The sequence below is a fragment of the Acipenser ruthenus genome, chromosome 4, assembly GCF_902713425.1.
Source record: "Acipenser ruthenus chromosome 4, fAciRut3.2 maternal haplotype, whole genome shotgun sequence".
Classification (NCBI taxonomy): domain Eukaryota; kingdom Metazoa; phylum Chordata; class Actinopteri; order Acipenseriformes; family Acipenseridae; genus Acipenser; species Acipenser ruthenus.
In genome coordinates, this window is record NC_081192.1 from 24504931 (window position 1) to 24530023 (window position 25093).

At 38.2% G+C, this 25093-nt stretch overlaps 2 protein-coding genes and 1 non-coding gene across 3 annotated transcripts; 2 read left to right on the forward strand and 1 right to left on the reverse strand.

Moving 5' to 3' along the window:
- Positions 1-3158: 3158 nt before the first annotated feature.
- LOC117400348 (retinol dehydrogenase 10-A) lies at positions 3159-15673 on the reverse strand. Its single transcript, XM_034000178.3, has 6 exons — positions 14698-15673; positions 13466-13701; positions 6664-6762; positions 5494-5639; positions 3701-3832; positions 3159-3425 (listed from the first exon to the last, which is right to left on the reverse strand). Exons 1-6 carry the CDS (start codon positions 15029-15031, stop codon positions 3308-3310), a joined length of 1065 nt encoding a protein of 354 aa, XP_033856069.1. The 5' UTR covers positions 15032-15673; the 3' UTR covers positions 3159-3307.
- Positions 15674-16069: 396 nt separating this feature from the next.
- LOC117400349 (large ribosomal subunit protein uL30-like) lies at positions 16070-24112 on the forward strand. Its single transcript, XM_034000179.2, has 7 exons — positions 16070-16155; positions 17893-17995; positions 18363-18529; positions 18806-18943; positions 22769-22878; positions 23069-23281; positions 24049-24112. Exons 1-6 carry the CDS (start codon positions 16142-16144, stop codon positions 23275-23277), a joined length of 741 nt encoding a protein of 246 aa, XP_033856070.1. The 5' UTR covers positions 16070-16141; the 3' UTR covers positions 23278-23281; positions 24049-24112.
- Positions 18641-18729, forward strand: LOC117400793 (small nucleolar SNORD12/SNORD106). The gene has a single exon (XR_004544254.1). It is a non-coding gene; the product is annotated as a small nucleolar SNORD12/SNORD106 (small nucleolar RNA).
- Positions 24113-25093: the final 981 nt, after the last annotated feature.

Sequence of the window (25093 nt, forward strand, 5' to 3'; positions counted from 1 at the left end):
TCAGGTTTTATAATGCTATTTCATAGGTAACCCAAACAATATTGACATATAAAAAAAAAATTCACATTTTCATTGACTATAAGCTTAGTCACTTCTCCTACAAAAAAGTTGTATTATCAACAACTAATAGGACAGACAATTCACGCGACTAATGCAAAACTGCAAAAGGGATTTTAGTCAGTATTCTTACTATGTCATTTTCTATTGAGAAGCCATTCGTTTTGTGATAGGTTCTTGGGGGGGGGGGGGGGGGTAAATCTTTTATTTCGTTCATATTCTTTGGAAAGGACTAATAATGGATTGACAGGACTGGTGACCGAGGCCCTTTTTTTTGGAAGGTGAGCATCTCATTTGATCAACAGGCAACTCAGTCTTCAGGACTACTGTGAAGTTTTGTTTTTAGTTAGTACAACTCAATACAAAAATAGTATGTTTTGAGGACTAGTGATTGTCTAAAATTAAAAGATCTGAACATGTATTACTAGTGACTTAAACTTTAAGTTCACATCCAGAGCCTTTGAGGTGAATGACTGGTGCATTGAACCAGAACAAGACACCTTGACCATATCAACATCCAAACCAAGAAAGATTTATCATTATTTAGTTTGTGTATAGAACACAAGTGAAGGAGGTCAATACATGAAATGTAAACTTATGCTCTATAAAACAGCAGCAAAATAAATAAAAATGCTTAAAATCTAATTAGGATGTTCACCCAAGACCTATATATTTCATCCCCACCAAGCCCAGGCACACATCAGAAGAGCTGTAGGCTTCAATACTGCACATTTGATTGGACAGAAGTAGGCACATTTTGCTGGCACGGCCAAACTTTCAACAAAAGGAATGTTAGACCCTTAGCATCAAACTCCCTACCTCAATACAGCAGCATATTTTCAACAGTGACAGGAACATTTAAGTGTTTATATTACTGTAAGGATAAAAAAGTAAAAGCATGCTTGCTGGTGAAAGTCAAATGTAAACTTTTGATACACCTCTACCAAATGTCCTTCCAATGCTTAGTTTTACATATAAAAAATTATTAAAAAAAAAAAAAAAAAAAAAAAAGCACGTCCTTGCTGCATTACAACGGTCAGTGGTTTGTTGTTAGACACTTTTGGGTTTAAGTGTTCTAGCTTATTATTTCATCAAAGTAAAAAAATAAAATAAAAAGTGTAGTCCTTTTGGCTATGGATTATCCATTTTGCAGAAGTAGGAACATGCTTGGTATTGAACAATTCTCACAGAATTTATGGCAGTGAAAAAACAAACCAGTAATTACAGTGCATGTCTACAAAAATTAAAGTGACTAGATTGATTTATACAGTAACATACTGTATATTACCACATACAGACACTAAAACAATTATGCTGGTGACTACACAAAGTAAATAACATTTAACATACCTTTTGAATAACAATTTGTTTGCATATTTTTCCAAACTTCTGTCAACTAATAAAGTTTACAGTGTATACAGTACTGTGCAAAAGTTTTAGGCAGGTGTGAAAAAATGCTGTAAAGTAATAATGCTTTCAAAAATAGACATGTTAATAGATTACATTTATCAATTAACTAAATGCAAAGTGAGTGAACAGAAGAAAAATCTACATCAAATCCATATTTGGTGTGACCACCCTTTGCCTTCAAAACAGCATCACTTCTAGGTACACTTGCACAAAGTCAGGGATTTTGTAGGCATATAGTCAGGTGTATGATTAAACAATTATACCAAACAGGTGCTAATGATCATCAATTCAATATGTAGGTTGAAACACAATCATTAACTGAAACAGAAACAGCTGTGTAGGAAGAATAAAACTGGGTGAGGAACAGCCAAACTCAGCTAACAAGGTGAGGTTGCTGAAGACAGTTTACTGTCAAAAGTCATACACCATGGCAAGACTGAGCACAGCAACAAGACACAAGGTAGTTATACTGCATCAGCAAGGTCTCTCCCAGGCAGAAATTTCAAGGCAGACAGGGGTTTCCAGATGTGCTGTCCAAGCTCTTTTGAAGAAGCACAAAGAAACGGGCAACGTTGAGGACCGTAGACGCAGTGGTCGGCCAAGGAAACTTACTGCAGCAGATGAAAGACACATCATGCTTACTTCCCTTCGCAATCGGAAGATGTCCAGCAGTGCCATCAGCTCAGAATTGGCAGAAAACAGTGGGACCCTGGTACACCCATCTACTGTCCGGAGAAGTCTGGTCAGAAGTGGCCTTCATGGAAGACTTGCGGCCAAAAAGCCATCCCTCCGACGTGGAAACAAGGCCAAGCGACTCAACTATGCAAGAAAACACAGGAACTGGGGTGCAGAAAAATGGCAGCAGGTGCTCTGAACTGAAGAGTCAAAATTTGAAATATTTGGCTGTAGCAGAAGGCAGTTTGTTCGCCGAAGGGCTGGAGAGCGGTACGCGAATGAGTGTCTGCAGGCAACAGTGAAGCATGGTGGAGGTTCCTTGCAAGTTTGGGGCTGCATTTCTGCAAATGGAGTTGGGGATTTGGTCAGAATTAATGGTCTCCTCAATGCTGAGAAGTACAGGCAGATACTTATCCATCACGCAATACCATCAGGGAGGCATCTGATTGGCCCCAAATTTATTCTGCAGCATGACAATGACACCAAACATAAAGCGAAAGTCATTAAGAACTATCTTCAGCGTAAAGAAGAACAAGGAGTCCTGGAAGTGATGGTATGGCCCCCACAGAGCCCTGATCTCAACATCATTGAGTCTGTCTGGGATTACATGAAGAGAGAGAAGCAACTGAGGCTGCCTAAATCCACAGAAGAACTGTGGTTAGTTCTCCAAGATGTTTGGGCCAACCTACCTGCCGAGTTCCTTCAAAAACTGTGTGCAAGTGTACCTAGAAGAATTGATGCTGTTTTGAAGGCAAAAGGGTGGTCACACCAAATATTGATTTGATGTAGATTTTTCTTCTGTTCGCTCACTTTGCATTTTGTTAATTGATAAATATAAACTATTAACATGTCAATTTTTGAAAGCATTCTTAGTTTACAGCATTTTTTCACACCTGCCTAAAACTTTTGCAGTACTGTGTGTGTGTATATATATACACACACACACACACACATAAAAGGTATGTTTCTTTATATAAAACCAGAAAAAAAAAACACGTGTAATACACAGCTTTTCTCCCCCCCCCACCCACCCACCCCAGGAGAATATCGTAAACCTTTGCATCTGTCCAACGCAAATGCACTTCAGTCTCTGATAACAGTGGTTTACCCCTCTGCTCCAGTTGGGTGCCGTTGTACTTCTCGGGAACACCGGCACAGTCTGGATTCAGTTTTTAGCTTCATTATTGTTCATTGCCTGTTTTCTTTGAGCAATGAATGGATACATGCATTTGTCTGCTCCGAGAAAACGATACATACACACAACTGCTTCGAAAGGCAGGATGCTACAGGGAGAAGTGTGGTGAGAGAAAGTATTAGATTTTTTGTTTTTAAAACAAGCAATACTTTATTTTACATTTTCTATGGTACTAAAATAGCTATATCACTACAGTCACTGTAGGAAGACACAGGGTTGCCACAATTACCAAGAATCTATAAAAAATTTATTGATTAAAGAAAACAAAAGAATAAAAAAGGAACAAAATGATACTCTGCTGTGGACCAGACAGACATTCCAATGGGAATAGAAGTATATTTTGTGGTTCAGAACAAAGCTCACCTTTTCATGAAGTTGACCATGTACATGAGACGAGGCGTGCAGATCATGGCCTGATCCGTGAGGATCGCCCGCATGGCTTGTTTAACACAGTACTCAGACTTCAGTGGTGGAAGGAAAGGTTCAATTTCTTTTCTGTAGGTTTCGGAAGAAAAACACACACCTTAGTAACTAATTAATCATGATGCAAGCATGTACTGGTGAACATTAAAAGAGGTTTGGATTTCAAAAGAAAAAAAAAAATACAGTTTAGCAAGAATCATGATGTTAAAAGAGGTGACATCATGTAACTTAACACTGTGGTCTATTTGAAGCATACAATGGTAATACTGGTCTCTACAAATCCCATTGCCAGTATCCAAACAAACAATACACTGGGACAACATTCTTTCATGCAATACACGGTGAATAAAGGGCATTGATGTGTAATGGGTAACTATAGTAGGGAGAGGTGGAAGGACGAGAAGGGGAAGAAAATAAAATACACACAACACACCATATGCACCACCACAGACAGCCATAAGTAAAATACCAGAAATCACTTTCACCTTTAGTAAAAATGTACAAAAGAAATGTCTAATAGCATGAATCATTCAAAACTGTAATAGAAACCAAAATGTAATTATGCATCATATGGCAGTCAGGCCAGTAATAATAATACCGCATCACCCTAGCCACCTTCTGTGATAGGTATAGGGCGTATTTGTCTGATTCAGCGAGACCGTTGTTGAAATTTATGCTGGGGTTTTAACTCAAGGGTTTTTCATTTATAGGGCTGGGGCATTCAAAAAGTATGTCAGGAAGAAATAGTACACCCCTCATGACCACACACACACACACCTGTACCATGCATCAGATCACTAAACCCACTTTAAACATTCTTTACTGAGATACACTGTGCTTTACAGATTTAGGGTTAATTTAGAATTGGTTTTATGTTCTAGATTTTTTTTTTTTTTTTTACTCCAGGGACACTTTCCTTCTCATGAATACACCACAAGTATCGGATTACAGACACATTTTTCATTTTCTGAGAGGCTCCATATATCTCATTCATTGCAAGGTCCTGTGGTCTGTCTTATTAACAGAGCTTTAACCTGTAGTTTAGCCATTACATTTACAGCCAGATACTTGGTGCCAGTCATAGTCTGCAGAACATGTTCCCAAATACAATAAGCTGCAATGGTGGGACCAGGCAGGGCTGCCAAGAAGGAGAAGTAGTATCTGTACTTTTTGTAATAAGCCCTTCGAATATGAAAATAGAAATCTTAAATCACTTGCTGACTTGAATAACCACTTTCACAGCTGCTGTATACTGCAACTAAATTGTAGTTGTAGTGGGTCACTTTTCTTCTCAATTCACAAGAAGCTCATAGCAAGGGAAACACATAATCTGTCAATGAAGGAGACTTTCTGACATGGTTTATCATCCTTGTTAGATTTTCTTAAAACAAGTCAATTTAAAATCAGCCTGTGGGGCACAATCTTTTACAGAGACTCTTTTAAAAGATTCATTCCATTCATCCAGCCATCCATTACCTGTAACCGCTTAATCCTATAGAGGGTCGCGGTGAGCCGGAGCCTAATCCAGCAGACGCAGGGCGCAAGGCAGGACTACACCCTGGATGGGATGCCAGTCCATCGCAGGGCAACTAAGGGGCAATTTTAGAGGTCAATCCACCTAGCCAGCATGTCTTTGGCTAACCACCATGCCACCGTGCTGCCCACTTCATGCTATTCTTGAGAAACCAATTTAGATGTTCCAACCACTTGCAAGAGAGAGAAATGTCCCTTGCCTGATTCTGCAGCCTCGGAACATGTCAGTGTCTACCAGGTATGGACAGACCAGAGTCATTTTGATGCCATCCTTTTCAGTAGCCTTCAGCTCATGACTTAAGGATTCATGAAATCCAACAGCTCCAAATTTACTTGCACAGTAATCCTAAAAGAAACAAATTGAAATAAATAAGAAGTAATGCAGGAGGGAGGGGGCTTGTATTTTAGGGCTAAAATAATGAATCATGACATCACATTTAGATCTTAAGTCTCATTAGCTTTATTCTTTTTGTAGGTTAAGGGAAGGTTCATATTCGTGGTAATCTTCAAAGAGGCGTTGGCAAACACAGATGTATGCTGAATACACATTATTGAATAAAGGAGGTCCGATTGCCTGTTGTAATAGCAGTCAAAAAAGTCCAGAACATGCACAGCTTTCAACAGGGTTTCTGGAAAATATTAAAACTACAGTAAAAGAAAAAGAAACAATGTGGGGAGTTTTCCTTTGAAGTAGTATTAAGCTTCATGGAAAGGATACTTATGAAATGAAAACAAAAAAAGAGTTAAGAAAACAGAAAGCTGTTAAGTAAACACCTCAAAAGGCTCAAGAAAAATATGACACGAACATGCATTGCTGATGTTTGATCACACAAGTTTCTGCAATTTAAAACCAGGTCAGAGGAAATCACTTTCCAAGAATACTGAAACTTCCTTTATGGCTAGCTAAAAAATAAACAAAATAATGAACTGCTTTCATGACGGTGTAGACCGCAGTTATGCACAGATGTTTCTCTGTGCTGTACTTTTGCCAGTATTAGTTATCAAAATCGATTAAACATTTTTGTTTCAAACCGCACCAGTCAATCATGAAACCACTTTCAAATCATATGCAATAAAGTGGAGGGGAGGGGGGAAATTAGCCGACAACAGAACACCACATGATGACAGGGTTTATTAACTGTGGAATCCTAACCTTTTTATTGATTTGATTATGTGGTCTGTCAAAATTAAGTAAGTTTAAGCATATGATACTAGACATGCAAGACTCTAAGAACAGGGAATTAGTGGCTTTTCTTGGGGGTAACCTTCAACTACAACAAGTCACAACTAGCACAGTCAAGAGAATTCCAGTGGTTTATTAAATGGGCCTTGGACAATGATGGAAGCCTACAGAGTTTCAGATAACTAACCTCTACACCAGCAGTGCTGAACAATCCAAGTGAACTGGCAACTGTCACAATGTGTCCATGATTCATCTCCAGCATCTTGGGAAGGAATGCCTTGGTGGTCTAATGAATGAAAAAATAAAGTGAGATTCAGATTTTTAAAAAAATGGTAACCATAAGCGCAAATTGGTGCCAGAATAGTAAACAACAACAATTCCAACATACCCACAGACAGTGCTGTGGATAGTAACCACAATTATGATTTTATAAATTACTTATATTTTAAAGTGTACAATTGGGACAAAGGGACCAAACAGGAATGAACCTTGCTTACACATTCTACCAGATTCATTATAATCATTGATACTCACTTATGTTTTTATTCTATACAATCTTAAAAGTATAGCATATTACAGCAGTGAGAATTGTAGATTGTTAAGAGTCCCCCCAACCCTTTAAAAATGTTTGTACAAACTCAGAAATCTGGATAACTTTACTTCTGTTTCCGTTCGTAGGTATAAGACAAGTAACACAGAAATAAAAGGTACAAAGTTAAAGCAAGAGATCTGCCAGACCAATTATCCAACAATGCATTCAAAAAACAAGACAGAAAAAAATAAGTTTTACAAAAAATGAATTATTTATTCTGATCCTTTGCCATTCTTTTGAGAGTTGAATTGCTTCCATGGAATCTCCAAATCTCCCATTTCAAAACCTCCAATCTCTCCTCCAATGACTAATCGAGCTGAATTACCTGGTTCACTTCACTGGAACTGATGGCAAAAGAGCCATCTAGTAACAGTACAGCACGATGACAGCTCCTATAACCCCTCAACCTATTCTGCAAGTTATTTTTCTGACAAAAAGTACAGTAGCTATGGGAGTAACAAAACGGCTCCTTTTTATAAAGGCTTTTTGTACAAGACAAAAACAAAAAACACACATTACCTATGAACTTTGCAACACAGAGTTACAATTAATGCTTGGCAGTATTAGTAAATTAGTTGAAAAGGAAGGAATGCCATTGGCTCAAAATGAGTCTACTGAAACCCATGCTTCTCATAGCAAGGCCAGTGTGTCAGCATGGCCCTAATGACCTCCAGGACACTAAATGTGTGAAACGAAACAAGAGTTTATTTCTTACTTCATAGCTTTCATAATTGGTTCTCAACGCTTACATTTACGCTAAGTTAACCCCCAACACCAAATTGCTTCCTTCACCATGGTACATCCCTATTGCGTTTCCTAATTGAGACAAACTAAAGTGGGTTTTGCAGCACAAAGAATCTCACAGCTGTGGTGTCACCCTAAATTAGTGCAACTGTACATTCAACAGGAACATGTGAAAATATTGTTTAAGGGACACCAGATGGCTACTAATTAGACTCCTTAATTAAGAGACAAACTGGGGAATCTCTGACAGCAGAAACACACCAGATCTTCTGAAATAAAATGGAGCATATAGGAAATAAGTAAGAATGACACGTATTTGCAGCTTAAGGTTTCACCAGGATATTTTTCTCTGCATAAACATTCTGAAGTACAACTAAAACAAAGGACACACTGTGGGCAACACTGATGACTGGCCATGTCTCCCAATTATTTATAACCAAGAGTATTCAAGCTTCAATAATTAGCTTAGCCATGGTTGTAGCAGCTATTTGTGGTATCTTAGAGGAAACTGTTGAGTTTCAGGACAATCTTTTTGAATACTATTAAAAAAGGGGATTGTTATAAACAGCAATTTGACAAAAGAAAAATGCTTTTGCATTACTAGACTGGGTGCATTTCCCACACTTATTTTCCTATAAAATTCTGAAATGTGGAATAGTGCTGTACCAAGTACAAAATAATTGAACTAGAATGAACTGTTAAATGAGCATGCACACAAAAACAAAGACACAGACCAGCATGAGAACTAGAATATATAAACAGATACATGTCAAATAATGAGCAGTACAGATGACTGGAATACAGGTGCATGAGTCCCTCCTCACGACTCCACACTCAATGAAAGCACTCAAGTAACCCCTCCCCTCTCCTCCCTTCCCTTCTGCCTGGACGCTTCTATTATCCTGGCAAGGCAGGAATGCTGCGTGGCTCCTTGTTCCCCATCATTTGGCATCTTGTCAAGCAGATCCAAGACAAGAAAACAATTGTAAAAAATGGGTCAGGCATCAGCTCCCTATTACCAATACACATGTAGGAGACTCTCCTATCTTGATAATTTCATATAATTAAACACACACTAAAAAAAAAAGAAAAAAAGAGAGAGCAATCAGTTTAGATTCATATTGGCACAAAATACAAATAGGCATCCTTAAGATGGTGATTGGAAAACTGGTAGTAAAAAGATACCCGAGACACTACTGGTGATCAGAAGTATTTAATCTGATTTTAAGTAAATAATAACTCCCTTAGCAAGAAATGAACTTGCATCTATAAATGTTCTACTTCTCAAATCATCACTATCCACACAAGTCATCGGTGATCACTATGACGCGCATGCAGCTGCAGAAAGTACTTCTCTTAAAACACATGCTGCTGGCTATCAGAAAGAAAGAGTTGACAGAAGCCCAGATTATGAGAATTGCTTAGCTTCCTGCTGGCCCTTACGTCAGTACTATGTTCCTACCACATCCATCTGGAAAAAACTTTTCTTCCTGCTTGATAAGCAAAAGGTTAGCAGGTCATATACACACATACACACACAGACGTGCTCAAATTTGTTGGTACCCTTACAGCTCATTGAAATAATGCTTCATTCCTCCTGAAAAGTGATGAAATTAAAAGCTATTTTATCATGTATACATGCATGCCTTTGGTATGTCATAGAATAAAGCAAAGAAGCTGTGAAGAGAGATGAATTATACTTATTCTACAAAGATATTCTAAAATGGCCTGGACACATTTGTTGGTACCCCTTAGAAAAGATAATAAATAGTTGGATTATAGTGATATTTCAAACTAATTAGTTTCTTTAATTAGTATCACACATGTCTCCAATCTTGTAATCAGTCATTCAGCCTATTTAAATGGAGAAAAGTAGTCACTGTGCTGTTTGGTATCATTGTGTGCACCACACTGAACATGGACCAGAGAAAGCAAAGGAGAGAGTTGTCTGAGGAGATCAGAAAGAAAATAATAGACAAGCATGGTAAAGGTAAAGGCTACAAGACCCTCTCCAAGCAGCTTGATGTTCCTGTGCAAATATTACTAAGAAGTTTAAGGTCCATGGAACTGTAGCCAACCTCCCTGGGCGCGGCCGCAAGAGGAAAATCAACCCCAGATTGAACAGAAGGATAGTGCGAATGGTAGAAAAAGAACCAAGGATAACTGCCAAAGAGATACAAGCTGAACTCCAAGGTGAAGGTACGTCAGTTTCTGATCACACCATCCGTCGCTTTTTGAGAGAAAGTGGGCTCCATGGAAGAAAGAAACATAAAAAAGCCAGACTGGAATTTGCTCAAATGCACATTGACAAGCCACAATCCTTCTGGGAGAATGTCCTTTGGACAGATGAGTCAAAACTGGAGCTTTTTGGCAAATCACATCAGCTCTAAAAAATGAAGCTTTCAAAGAAAAGAACACCATACCTACAGTGAAACATGGAGGAGGCTCGGTTATGTTTTGGGGCTGCTTTGTTGCGCCTGGCACAGGGTGCCTTGAATCTGTGCAGGGCACAATGAAATCTCAAGACTATCAAGGCATTCTGGAGCGAAACGTACTGCCCAGTGTCAGAAAGCTCTGTCTCAGTCGCAGGTCATGGGTCCTCCAACAGGATAATGACCCAAAACACACAGCTAAAAGCACCCAAGAATGGATAAGAACAAAACATTGGACTATTCTGAAGTGGCCTTCTATGAGTCCTGATCTGAATCCTATCGAACATCTATGGAAAGAGCTGAAACTTGCAGTCTGGAGAAGGAACCCATCAAACCTGAGACAGCTGGAGCAGTTTGCACAGGAAGAGTGGGCCAAACTACCTGTTAACAGGAGTAGAAGTCTCATTGAGAGCTACAGAAAACATTTGATTGCAGTGATTGCCTCTAAAGGTTGTGCAACAAAATATTAGGTTAGCAGTCCCATCATTTTTGTCCATGCCATTTTCATTTGTTTTATTATTTACAATATTATGTTGAATAAAAAATCAAAAGCAAAGTCTGATTTCTATTAAATATGGAATAAACAATGGTGGATGCCAATTACTTTTGTCAGTTTCAAGTTATTTCAGAGAAAATTGTGCATTCTTCGTTTTTTGTGGAGGGGTACCAACAAATTTGAGCACGTTTGTATATATATATATACACACACACACACACACACACACACACACACATACACACACACTGTAAATAACTAAAGGGTAGGGGTGGTGGTGGAGGGAGAGCAAATGATCAAAGAATAAATAGCACCCTAGTGAGCAACCTTATAATTGAAAAAGGATTATTCAATCAGTTTTGTTTTTGCTTGATTCACAGTGCCATGGGGTCCTGGTTGAAGCCCTAGGGTTCTTTCTGTATAAAAAGTGTATCTGTATAGAGAATTAGATTAAATAAAAAGCCCTATTCACGTTTGGAACTTCACACCCTGGTATGTGTTATCTAACATTTCCAGGATGACATTTAAAAACAAAGGGGAAGACAGGGACACATGCAAAAGACTTTCATTGGAATAAGTCATATTACTATTCTACAATACACTATAGGCATATAAATAGCATGGGCTGCAAAGCAGAATTATAAAAATATAACATATTAAAAACAAAAACAACAAAAAAAAAACAGCCAGTTTACTGTAGCACCTTTATAGCCTTCTCCTGCAGCTTTGAAGCCAGATCAATCAGTGTTCTGAAATGACCTTGACTGGGGCTAAAATACTTATCAATCCACTCGACTTCTGAGCCAACTACAAGTACACTACACTTCGGCTCAGCAGAACAGTCAGTGCTGTCTTTAGAACTGCAAGTAAGGATTTAAAGAACGAGTACTTGCAGATAGATGCACTTCCCCTAAGGTTTTTAACCAAGATTTATCTTGCCTGGTGATTGCACCCTCAGATATATTTCTTTAAATCCCCTAAGTAGCATTTTGGAAAATGAAAATCAGGGCCTAGCGGTACCCAGACTGGATGTTTGGTGTCCTGCTGACTACACACTTGAAATCAAGTCCTGAAAGCCCAATAATTAAGTTTTGAGAAGTCCACAGAAAACAATGTGCTGCATATGCATTTCTACTTTATTAGGGATAGGCATTCATAAAACTATTTGATTATTTTAAAACAAACAAATGTTATTTTAAAGCAAACAAAAGACAGATGAATGTTGAAGAAAATAATCCTGGTTTTATCATTTAATTTTACATATGTAATTGTCAACAAGCAGGACATATTGATGAATCACTTTGAATCCAACAACACAACAGACTGGTAGACAACATATGGGAAACTAGAATTTTACAGCAACACATTTTAGATTTGTAGAACTGGATTCAACTACACCAAACATTATTATTTTTATTTTCTGAAATTTACAAAGCAACCAGATCATTGTTATCGCATTCACCATTAACTATACTCAAATCAGTAGCTGATTAATCAGTTTCACCTTTTGTTTTAAATATTAAAAGAACCCCAGTGTCCTTGGTAAATCTCAATATGAAGACTTGGATTTGTTTTATGCTGAATACAATTCTGCTGCTAAAGTACATAAACACTACTACAACAGGTCAGGCTTATCTAAACAATCCCGTCAGAGGCCTTCCACTGTTTGATTGTTTAGCGACAACAGTTTAATTAGAAAAAGGTGAAAGTGAGAACGGGGAAACACAAATGGCATGTCCCAGAGGAGGATGGGGTGTTAATTCAATCTTAATTAACTTGTCTGTACAGCATGGGGTAGTGCTGAAAAGCCTTAGGCAAGTATGGGCTCTATGTATATCTGACAGACAATTTTTAGCATATGAATTTTTTAAAATCATTAACCAGGAAATATTTATTTTTTATACCGTACACAAGTCATGGAAAGGGGCAGCCAAATAACCCCCCCCCCCCCAAAAAAAAATAAATAAATAAAAAATAATGCTAAATAAAATGGGTCTAGGTAGATTTTTACCCAAGTAAAGAAAATAGAGAACTAGGGTGATTTGATAGCAGGCGTTCAGGTCTACGACTGACTCTGTGGTAAGTCTGGTGCAAGTTATTTGTCCCTTGCTTTTCTGTCCCCAGCAATGAATCTGCACTGTAAACTTTTACTAGAGGATCCTAGTTAAGCACGTGCCAATTAGTCAGATTTTTCAATGCTTCCCGTTTCTCCTTCATGAATTGTAAATTTGTCTGCTTGCCAAGTATGGTACAATTATGAGAAAGCAGACAACACAGGAAGCACATTCCAAAAATAAAACAGAACAACTTGTAACAGATGCAATTTGTATTTCAAAAGAACCCCCAAAGTTGCAAATTATTTTATAACATTCAGATGAAGTTATGATATTCATTTTTTTCCTTGGTACAATTCTCCCTTCAACTCACAGACTTGGCTTGCCAGGGGAATATTAAATATTATTCAATAAAAATAGAAAACTTGGATCAAGGAAATGAAAAACCAAAAAACCTCTAAACAGACTTAAAGGGGGATACAAATAGCAGTAACACAATACAAATGGGGGGGGGGGGGCAGTCAGGGTTCTGTTGTAATGTGTTGGATGGACTTGGTACCATGGACCATATTCACGACAAGAGGGCAGAGAAAACAAAGTTAAATCAAACTATAAAAACGATTCCACCACAGAAAGAGAAGGTGCACAGATGCATGCAAATTGCAACTTACCCAGAAGTGGGCGTGACAGTTTACCATCATTGTCCTCTCGATGAGCTCGTCGGGGCACTCGAGAAGGTGGTGACCGGACACCACTCCTGCGTTGTTAACAAGGACATCAACATCACCCACCTCCCGTCGCACCTTCTCCGCGGTCAGGTACACGCTCTCGCGTTTGCCCACATCACAAACATAGGTGAACACCTGAGGCTGTAATGGAGGGACCTCCTCCACACCATCCACACCACCTGTGTTAAAAAAAATAACAATAATACAAAATGTAAATAACTAAAGTGAGAGAAAAATGATTGACAATTATTTACCATGGACTGACACACAATCTGCTAAGGTGCAAGTCATTTATGGGACATTTTGGGTTAACTTCATGCATATTTTTAGAACCGAAACCATGCCCCAATTCACCAATTCACACAGACTTTGGAGAATTAGTTCTAGTCTCTCACAGGATCAGCCAATTACCTCACTGCTATTCTGCAAAATGGGAATGTAACTGGCATGACAAAATGAAACAACCTGGGAGATCAGCGTCTTGGCAGCAGAAACAAGGCTACAGTTATTGCCATCGAGAAATAAAGATAACCTCTCACCCTTGGTCCATAGTCTTATTCAAGTTACTTTTGCTAGAAGCCTGGTGAGCCCTGGTTCACTAGGGCCAGATTGACAGGTATTTATGGGGCATTTGTACTTTCTCCTACCAGTGGAATTACACGCCAGTCTGCAGGGCAGGCTTCTAAATAAAGTTTATTCTTGTTATATCAAAAAAGGACCCTGCTTAATACAATGGTCCCACTACCGACTGAGATCATCACTCAGCAACTAAGCTTGCATAAGGCAAGTTTTAAGAATTTAAACTCTTCGTTAATTAGTTTTATGTTTATTAATATTATCAAATAAACACATTAAATAAATTCAGCCTGTTCTAGTCTCGATTATCAATTAGTAATAGTACAAAACGTTAACACTAGTTCATGAAAAGTAGGTGGCAAAAGGAAAACATAGTACAAAGTTTACAAAGAAAGCGTGCATAACCAATAAAAAGCTGCGCATTTTCAGATCTTCAGACTCAGTTCCAAGAAAGTTTTTTTTTGGCTGGAAATTTAGTTCTCGCTAGCCATCACTAAAATCCTTAAGGATGACAAGCAATACAAATATATTACAACCATCTCTACCATACCGCTGGTGGAATCAGATTTATTGAGAAGTGGTGCCAAACACTAATTTACCTTCTTTGGGCGGAGTGCTGTCCATCTCACGGTAGATTTGTCGGACCATCTCTGCCGTCTCCTCGTTGCCTTGGCTGTTGATGTCCCACAGCACAAGAACTGCTCTCTGCCTGGCAAACTCCTTGGCAAACAGCCGCCCCAGCCCGCTGCCTGCCCCTGTGATCAGGCAGACCTGCCCCGCAACACTCTTCTCTTTGGGGCGGACGAGCCACTTTACCCCCGCGAGCACGAAAGCCCAGAGCACTTTTAAAGTGACCAGGAAAAACTCTGCAGCGATGTTCATACTAGCTAGTGCAGTGATAAGGATATCGGAAACTAAACTGTACCTGTACATAAACCTACAAAGTTTATTAAAATACAAAAAATAAAATTCTCCAGAAACAACCCTTTGTAGCTAGCTTATTACACCGAAGTCATACTAAAAATGCTAATGATTGTAATTAAAAATAATAATAAAAAAACAGTAACAATTCTTATCAAATGTTTTTATAGTACGATGTGTCAAAACGGAATAAAACAATATGACCTTTTAAAAAACGTTTGACGTTTTTGTTTCGGAAAATTTTGCTTTTGGAAAATGATTTAAAAACATATACAGCACTTGACGGAAAACATAAGGACTCGGCAGTTTGTCAAAGTCAAATTAGCATTAATAATAATAATAATAATAATAATAATAATAATAATAATAATAATACAATGCAAAAATAATTGCACTTGTTTCAGTTCACAATAGTATTGTAAACAAGCAGCAGGCTTCAACAGCGAGATTTTCTTGAACAGGACAAAGCAAAGCCTTGTTCTTTAAATGCTCAAGAAGCAACACCAACCTAACCAATGATTTAGTTAATACGGATACCAGCGCACGAAGTCTATACTCAGTAACTACAGTAAACGACTTTGTTTAGGTATAAACACTTCGCCGCCCCTCTATTGCCCCCTTCCGCTCCAAAGCTGCTGTCAGAATTGTGATCATTTTCAGCATTCACCCTCTCTATTTAAACCGGACTGGCACCGCGAAGGACCCAGACACACAGCAGCACGGCACACCCCCTTTGCTGCCAAAACCAAAATACACAACATTTCTTCATTTACTTTTTTTGCAACATATTACAGTCAAAGAAAAACACTGTCTTACACTAAATACTGCTAACTTTGAGTTATTTTTAAAAGGTATTAACATTTCACGCAAAAAAGAAAGCCACCGTTCTAGGCTTCTGATAACGTCTAACTTAGTATGAGCGTAACTGTTGATTGATAATACGAATACTGCAATGGTGTTCATTTTCATGTTAATTTGGCGTCCGGATAATTTACGCAAATATAAATTATTAAGAAAGTTGATGAAAAATTATAAGCAGGCAATTCGACAGGCAGCTACAGTTGGACCCCTGCTTTAAGTGCACGGTACGCATGCGTGTTGTCCTCTTTTCCGTTGGTGATAATGGCGGGTGTAGAGTAAGTGCAGTTCTGTTCTCTATCGGGAATCCACTCACATCCACCTAATAAATACACAAATATCAAAATAACACAGCGAAACACATATATGTACACGCAGAGAAATTAACAAGTCTATATATTAATGCTGACTGACAAATAAGTAAGATTAAAGATACGTATGATCTGGTTTGGTTATGTGGGGGGAAAATAAATGTGCTATAACCCGAGATGCCTGTGTGAGATTAGGACAAGTGTCCGGGAAATAAAACGGTTTAAAAGCAACCAGTCCCGAGACATTATACAATGTATAGGGTGTCTTTTTTTGTGTGTCAAAACAGTCTCGTTTGTATTACGCAATTTAAGTGTATTGTCTGTGCATTCGTAGTCTTGACTGGGCCTGTTGACGTACTGCCTGTGTGGTGTTTAAAATGAACATAATCTTGCGCACCTCTGTTTTCATCAGCGCAGTATTTCTCTGTAAAGCGTTTTCTTAAGCCTGGGACACACATAGGCAGTTTCTAAAGTAAATCATGCCCATAGCAATGCAGCCAAACTAGCCACAAATTATGGATTGGGGATCCAGTGATGATGAGACGGAAGCAGAAGAATTTCAAACTATATTATATGCCGTTTAGCAGTGTAAGTCCAGTATAAGTAGTTAATTTATTAAAGAAAATATTATTTACGGACCACGAAAGAAACGGGAGGAATTGTACTGTGCAGCAGTATGTTTCCCATCATCTCGACGCTACCTTGTCATTCATGAATATTGAGCTTATTTAAAGGTTACAAAATTGATGTATTGCTTCACTCTGTTTGAGATTTCTTTGTTATATTTTAAATAAACGGAAATGAAATGTGTTAATTTAGTAGAGCAACCCTTCGTTATGCTTTAAAAAAATTGCCTTATTTCTGAAAACAATTTTTTTCCTTTAACTTTCTGTTCTTTACATAATTAAATATCAATAACTGTATTACCCCTAACATGCACCCAATAATACCAGGCCAAAATGTTTTGAATGTAAATTTGGGATTCCCGTCTTCTTGTTACTAGTGTGTAATTAAGTAGTATAAGATATTAATCACACAAATCATGTTGATGGATATTGTGAAGTTTTCATCCAGTTATAACGTGTCATCCAATCCCAAACCACCCATCTGATTGGTTAGAGCTAGAGTTGCAGCTGTGGGAAAATGTCTCCAAAACATTCCTCGCCTAGCAATATTTTGGCGTTCTAAAATAATGCCGCTGCGATACCTTCCCAACGGTATTTTTTTCGTCATTACAGTTCAGTCTCCAGATAAATAGTGAGCGATATGCTCGGCAAAATGCTGCTTCCGCGCAGCTCATGTGTGTCCCAGGAGTTAGCCTGACATTGAACAAGTCTGGATTGTTAACGGAATGTTTACAGTTTAGAAATCACTTACTACCAGTATACATATGCACACATTCCACGTTTGTTTTTGTTGTATGATATCATGTAAACTTGGTAAGTGCTTATTTGGACACTAGTTAATTCTTCAAACGTGATTACCCATATGTGTATTTTACAACTTAAGTTTGTTCTTTAAATCCAATACACCAATGGCCCTGTGCTCATTATTCACAATAAAATATGTATAAATTAGGTGATTGTTTTCTATTTATCCAACCCAGTACCAAGTCCTCAAGTTAGTAAACCTTCCATCTTATTAAAGTGACTTGCCTTTAGATCTTTGCTTATGCATTGCCCATTTTTGTTTCCTCACCTTAAGAGGGAAGAAAGTACCTGCAGTGCCCGAAAGCCTTTTGAAAAGGCGAAAGGCCTTTGCGGCCATGAAGGCCAGTCGCATCAAGAAGATGCTTTCTGAAAAAAAGGTAAGTGGTGATTAGACAGTTTAACCGGTAATAACATTTGTAAAATTCTGTAACATCGTTCTTTTTGGACTGATTATGAACTGTTATGTCTAGATTCTACAGTGGATGAATTAAAAATAAAAATAAAAAAATTGTGCTGAGTACACTCTTTGTACTTGTTAAATTGAGTGTCAGATAATTGTGATTTTATTTTTACTACACATATGTAGATCTCTGGAAAACCTGACCTTTTCATTGTGTGCAAAATAAGATGTAGGCAGTTGACTTAGTTTAATTTGCAAGAGATTTGTTGTGGAAATCGTGGTCTAAAAACGTTCTGCTTGAAATAAAATGTCATTACTTTTTTTTGTAATTTTAATGATGGTAGGTCCGCAAAGAGAGGAGAAAACTGATCTACAAGAGAGCTGAATTTTACCACAAGGAGTACAGACAGATGTACAGGCGCGAGATCCGCTTGTCCAGAATGGCCCGCAAAGTTGGAAACTACTATGTACCTGCTGAACCCAAGCTGGCCTTTGTGATCAGGATCAGGGGGTAAGCAATGTGCAGAAGGAACTACAGTCAAACTAGCGAAGAGTTTGGTTTAAAGGTACAGCAGTATCTTTAACATCTGTCTTGGCTTGACAGTACTTTCAGTGTTCAAATACTATGGTTAATGATGTGTAAACTTTTTTCCCCATCTTATCGACAATGCTGATAACTGAAACTAAGCCAATAATGACTGAAACCATAGTTCTAAAAATGCATACGTGATTGTAGCAACTTGCAGTGTTGTTGTTTAATTGCACACCTTTTCTCCCCCTCTCCCAGTATTAATGGTGTCAGCCCCAAGGTGCGCAAAGTGCTCCAGCTTCTCCGCCTCCGCCAGATCTTCAACGGTGTCTTTGTGAAGTTGAACAAGGCTTCCATCAACATGCTTAGGATTGCTGAGCCGTACATTGCATGGGGGTGAGTTGTTTTCATAAGACTTTGAAAGTGTTTCTCATTTAAGCTTATCTTGTTTAATTTAGGGGAATATATGGAGAAACCTGTCTATCTGTGTGTCATATGTTTAAGTGTACATACATTGGAAGTAACAGTTCATGGTCTAATTTTTCAAGATAGCGCTTCTACTTACTTACATCTGTGGCATGGGATGTGTGGGCCCCATTTTCGTACAGGGCTAGTTTTATTCGAAGTACAAACGCAACACAGCCTGCATTGCGACTGACTTACGACCAGTTCTAAAAATGCAATTTTCAATAGGAACATTTAAAGTCGTAAGCCTGTGACTGCATAGTAAATGAGTATTTAAATGTACTCGGTAAGTACAAATATGTCCACTGGCGAGGCTTGCGTTTGAAAGACAAACAATGGCTCAAATGGGTTGCCCTAAAAGAAAAGCAAACTTCACAAAGGAAGTTTTGGCACATCATTTTGGAAGACTTAATACAGAGTGATTCGGCTTTATTTGGAAAAGGCCCAAGTACAAAACATTGTGAAGCAGAAAAAAGCGGGCTTGGCAAACAATAATTAATAGCTAATGTTGTGTTGAAGGCTTCAAGAAATATTGCTGACATCAGAAAAAAGCTTTTACGATGTTAAAGCCCTTGCTTAAACAAACAAACAAAAAAAAACTGAGGGGCACTGGAGGGGTCGCTCCCACAATTATGTAGTTAACCAGTGTTGAAGAACAGGTGTCCATAATTATCAATCCACATCTGATGGGGGGGGGGGGGGGGGGGGGGAGTTGGTGGCGATGATTTTTTAGGACTCAGTGAAGCGGAATGTGCCACAGCCAGGAACATCTGCAGGTTACATTGGCACTTCAGCCGAACCCCAGCTGGCAGTGTTGCTTGCAGCGGACATAGGAAAAACGATGTGTTTATTTGCCCTCTTAACCAAAGCAGCCGTTACCTGGCTGATGCATTTAAACATTGAAGACTGGCAGATACCAGAAACATCCCCAGCTGGTATCTGGAATGAGCCGGTTATGTAAAAGGTTAAGGCAGCAGTAACCTTGATATGCACTGTTATGACACAGCTCCTGGCAGTAGCACTCTGTAGATCATCCTTTAACTCTGAATGCAGATCTACTATAGCCTGTATATTCTTATTATTAATTTGTCATTTAGCAGACGCTTATCCAAAACGACTAACAGACTAGGGGGTGAACTAAGTATCAACTGCTGCTGCAGAGTCACATACAAAGTACAGTGCAACTCATTTAGAACAACTCAAAGCACACCTGAGTCAATGCAACACGACGAGGTGCGATCATTCTACTGATTGAAAATTGCAGGCAAACTGGGAGGTGGGTCAAAAAAAGCAGGGAATGCCCTGAAACCCCTACAAAGTTCCAACAAAACCTTGCACCGACGCAAGACTAGTTTTTCAGTGCAACATTGATATTGAAAATCGAACGCAGCTGTCGTCTCACCCCAAAAAAAACCGTGCAAGCCCCACAGCGTCGTCGCATCTCTTTTGAAAATGGGGCCCTATGTTACTAACATCTGTAATAGGACAAGATCCCACTGGTAACTCAATGTAATGTAATATACCTATAATTTGATAAAACATGGTAAAAACAAGGCACCTCAAAGTCCAGAGTAGTCAAAAATCAGCATCTCTTCTGTGAATCTTAATACTAATGAAGAATGAAACACATTTCTTGTTGAGTAAACTGTTAACTCAATCTTGTCTTGGATGACATGGAATTGTGCAGATTGGATTGGTGGTTTTTGGCTAAATGTGTGTGTTATTTTTCCATTAGTATTCTATTCTAGTTTTGTGCTTTCTCTATTGGCAAATGGCTTACATTTGTATGTCAACTGAAGCCATCAGTGTCTTTTTAATACTGTGCATCACCTGAAGGCGGGATCTACCGTGCCTTACATAAGTATTCACCCCCCTTGGACTTTTCCAAATTTTGTAGTGTTACAACCTGGAATTAAAATGGATTTAATTAGGATTTTTTGTCACTGATCTACACAAAATAGTCCATAATGTCAAAGTGGAAATCTACATATTTTTCAAAATTATTTACAAATAAAAAACTGAAAAGTCTTGATTGCATAAGTATTCACCCCCTTTACTGTGACACCCCTAAATAAGCTCTTGCCTAAATAAATTGCCTTCAGAAGTCACATAATTAGTTGAATGGAGTCCACCTGTGTGCAATTAAAGTGTCACATGATCGCAGATTAAATACACCTGTTTCTGGAAGGCCCCAGAGTTTGTTAGAGAGCATATCTAAACAAACAGCATCATGAAGACCAAGAAGCTATCAAAACAAGCCTGGGATAAAGTTCTGGAGAAGCACCAATCAGGGTTGGGTTATAAAAAAATAACCCAAACTTTGAACATCCCCCGGAGCACCGTTAAATCCATTATTAAAAAATGGAAAGAATATGGCACAACCGCGACACTGCCTAGAGAAGGCCGTCCACCAAAACTCAGTGACCAGGTAAGGAGGGCATTAGTCAGAGAAGCAACCAAGAGGCCAATGGTAACTCTGAAGGAGCTGGAGAGATCCACAGCTGAGATGGGAGAAACCGTCCATGGGACAACTATAACCCTGACGCTCCACAAAGCTGGGCTTTATGGAAGAGTGGCGAGAAGAAAGCCATTGCTGAAAAAAAAAAAACATATCAAATCCTGTTTGGATTTTGCCAAAAGACATGTGGGAGACACAGCAAACTTGGAAAAAGGTTCTCTGGTCTGATGAGACCAAAATTGAACTTTTTGGCCTTAGCGCAAAACGCTATGTGTGGCGCAAAGCAAACACTGCTCATCACCCTGAGAACATCATCCCCATGGTGAAGCATGGTGGTGGCAGCATTATGTTATGGGGATGCTTTTCATCGGCAGGGACTGGGAAACTGGTCAGGATTGAGGGCAAGATGGATGGAGCCAAATACAGGGAAATTCTAGAGGAAAACCTGTTTCAGTCTGCAAGAGACCTGGGACTGGGGCGGAGGTTCACCTTCCAGCAGGACAATGACCCTACACACACAGCCAAAGCTACACTGGAATGGTTTAAAAACAAGAACCTGAATGTCTTAGAATGGCCCAGTCAAAGCCCAGACCTCAATCGGATTGAGAATCTGTGGCAAGACTTGAAAATTGCTGTTCACCAACGGTCCCCATCCAACTTGACAGAGCTTGAGCAATTTTGCCAAGAAGAATGGGCAAAAATTGCAGGATCCAGATGTGCAAAGCTGGTAGAGACTTACCCAAAAAGACTCACAGCTGTAATTGCTGCCAAAGGTGCTTCTACCAAGTGTTGACTCAGGGGGGTGAATACTTATGCAACCAACAAATGTATTTTTTTTGTTGTTTAATTAACTTTTGTGTCACAATAAAAAATATTTTGCACCTTCAAAGTGTTAAGTATGTTGTGTAAATCAAATGGTAAAAATCCCAATTAAATCCATTTTAATTCCAGGTTGTAACACTACAAAATGTGGAAAAGTCCAAGGGGGGTGAATACTTATGCAAGGCACTGTATTTGTTAATGAGACAATACGTTCTTAATATTAGCTGCAGGGGTTCAGTCTACCCGGGGAGGAATGGAGTTGTATTTTTCAAAACCAAAAAAGACATTCTTCCAATTGTTTGGTGTCCCACTTATTATTTATGCAAGTTACTGTAATACTGGTTCACAACACAACTGATTGTCTGAATTTCACCTGTAATGTATGTGTTTCTAATGTCTTTGGTAGGGGATGCATGTAACTAACACTTATGTTTTGTTTTGTTTTTCTTTTTTTATATATTATATAAATACCCCAGTTACCCCAATCTGAAGTCTGTACGCGAGCTGATCTACAAACGGGGTCACGGAAAGATCAACAAGCAGCGTATTGCTCTGGTTGACAATGACCTAATTGAGAAAAATCTTGGTATGTTTTTACTATTTTATATTTGTATTTAAGATTGTTTATATTGATAAAAGGATACTGGTGTAAACTTTAATCACTATGACTTACAACACTGAATTCTACACATTTCAGCAAACAACTAGGCATCATCTGAAAGGTCTTGATTCGAAAAGGCTGGGTAACAAGTTCTGATGTAAATTTTGTATTTCAGGCAAAACTGGTATCCTCTGTACTGAAGACCTGATCCATGAAATTTACACAGTTGGAAGGAACTTCAAGGCCGCAAACAACTTCTTGTGGCCCTTCAAACTGTCCACTCCACGTGGTGGAATGAATAAGAAAACCACACATTTTGTGGAAGGTGGTGATGCTGGCAACAGGGAAGACCAGATCAACAGGCTCATCAGGAGGATGAACTAACAAGGTAAGGTTTGATACATTTTCATGATGCAGCAAAATCTATACATCAAGGTACTGCAATGCTATTTCTTGTAAGAAAACTTACATGATATCTAAAGATTATTTAGCAAAGTTCTCCCTAAGTGAAACATTCAGGAACTTGAGTTCATTTTTATTTAGACTGTCTCAAGTGTCATTCCTAGGAATATAGTTTTGAGTTAAATGTTTTTGACTCTTCTATTTAAATATATTGGAAACAAAGTGCAACACTGCCTTAAAATGAACTGTTTTAAAGCTTTCTGATTTATCAGAAAATTCCTGAAGGACGTGCACATTGCCTTTTTGGCTTTATTCTATGCATACAGAATTAAATCATGTTTGTTATGCAGGAATGTTGCTGACATTCTTCACCATACTTAAGATTGGTATAACTTAACACTTGTGACCTTTTAATGTTTTTTTTTTTTTTTTTTAATTAATTATTTTTGCTACTCATAAATGCTGTTGGGGAAACAAATTAATTTGACTTTTTCAGAGCTAAAACATGCTGTTACCAAAACTACCTGTTAAAAATTTGGACTTTCAGATTTCAGTGTATGCATTGTACCATAGATGAACTACTATTCTAAAATTGGCAAATGCTCATTATTCAAAGTCTTGTGTGTTTGGTTGGATTGGTCTCTTGTTCGGATATCCTCAAAACAAAATTATTTCATATTTAATAAATGAGCAAAAGTTGATAACTATTTACACGTACGTGTTCTAACTTTTGTTTGTTCTTCTTTATCGTAGATATTCCACAGAGGATCTATATCACCGGTCTGTTAAAAAATAAACTGTTTTCAAAAAAGGAAAAGTGGTCTCTTTTTTTTTTTTATTTCTCCCTGTTTACAACCTTTTTCTTCACTATGGTAAAACATTTTGGGGAAAAATGTAATCACTTTGTGATTTGTGGTACGCTCCTTCATATCACCCCATCCCTTACTGTGGTAGAGGTTAATTTTAATTGCCAGGCTTGATCTGGTAGTCCATGAGGATGAATTTAACAGATGAGCGTCATTTGAAAAGTCCCGGGTTAAGGATGACATTTATGTATTTGTCACAAAAGGGATCGGTGACATAGTTGCAATATTGACATATCCAAAATGTGCATTATAAAAGGCTGCACAGTTCATTCTATTTAACAATTTTGACACCTGAATTACATAATTTAGATAAGAACACGATTCAGTATCATCATCCAATCAGCTTTAAGCTATAGCGGGCATTAAATTACATTAGATGCCTGCTGGAACTTCATTTCATCACCTGTGGCTTTTTAATTTTAACTTGCTGTATTGAAAGCTTAGTTCACATTATTGGACTGCAATTACTAAAAGACACAATTAGTCCAAATGTATTTTATTATCCACCAAAACCAACCAACAAATCTTTTGCACCGACAAAAGCAACCACACGTGTACCCTCAAATGCAGAGTCAGCCAATCTCCGCCCGTCAGCTCGACTGGAACTTAGACCGCATCTTCAATAACAGCAAATTGAGGTGGGGACAATTCAGTAATATTGCTCCATTCAGATATCTGGTACTGTCCAGATGAACTACAAGCTGTGTTGACAAGTAAAAAGGTTATTTGTTTAATTTGTTTTTTCTCTAATTATGTATGTGATCCTTTATGAATATTTTCCTAAAACTTATTAGCGGAATGGTACAAGTTCAAGGTAAATGTAGGCTTTTTAATTTTATTTATTATTTATTTTTAAGGAAAATTAGATTTTTAATAGTGATACTGCCTTTTCGGAGGCTCTACAGTGTGATAGTTGACCTTGACTATCATTA

Excerpts from the sequence above, each read along its gene's own strand:
- LOC117400348 (XM_034000178.3), bottom strand. The coding sequence starts at position 15,031 with ATGTACAGGTACAGTTTAGTTTCCGATATCCTTATCACTGCACTAGCT. Across the intron at positions 3,833-5,493 it reads TTCCGAGGCTGCAGAATCAG|AAAAGAAATTGAACCTTTCC; the intron begins GCAAGGGACATT and ends CGAAACCTACAG. Across the intron at positions 3,426-3,700 it reads ATGGTCAACTTCATGAAAAG|CATCCTGCCTTTCGAAGCAG; the intron begins GTGAGCTTTGTT and ends TTCTCCCTGTAG.
- LOC117400349 (XM_034000179.2), top strand. Across the intron at positions 17,996-18,362 it reads AGATGCTTTCTGAAAAAAAG|GTCCGCAAAGAGAGGAGAAA; the intron begins GTAAGTGGTGAT and ends TAATGATGGTAG. Across the intron at positions 18,944-22,768 it reads GAGCCGTACATTGCATGGGG|TTACCCCAATCTGAAGTCTG; the intron begins GTGAGTTGTTTT and ends TAAATACCCCAG.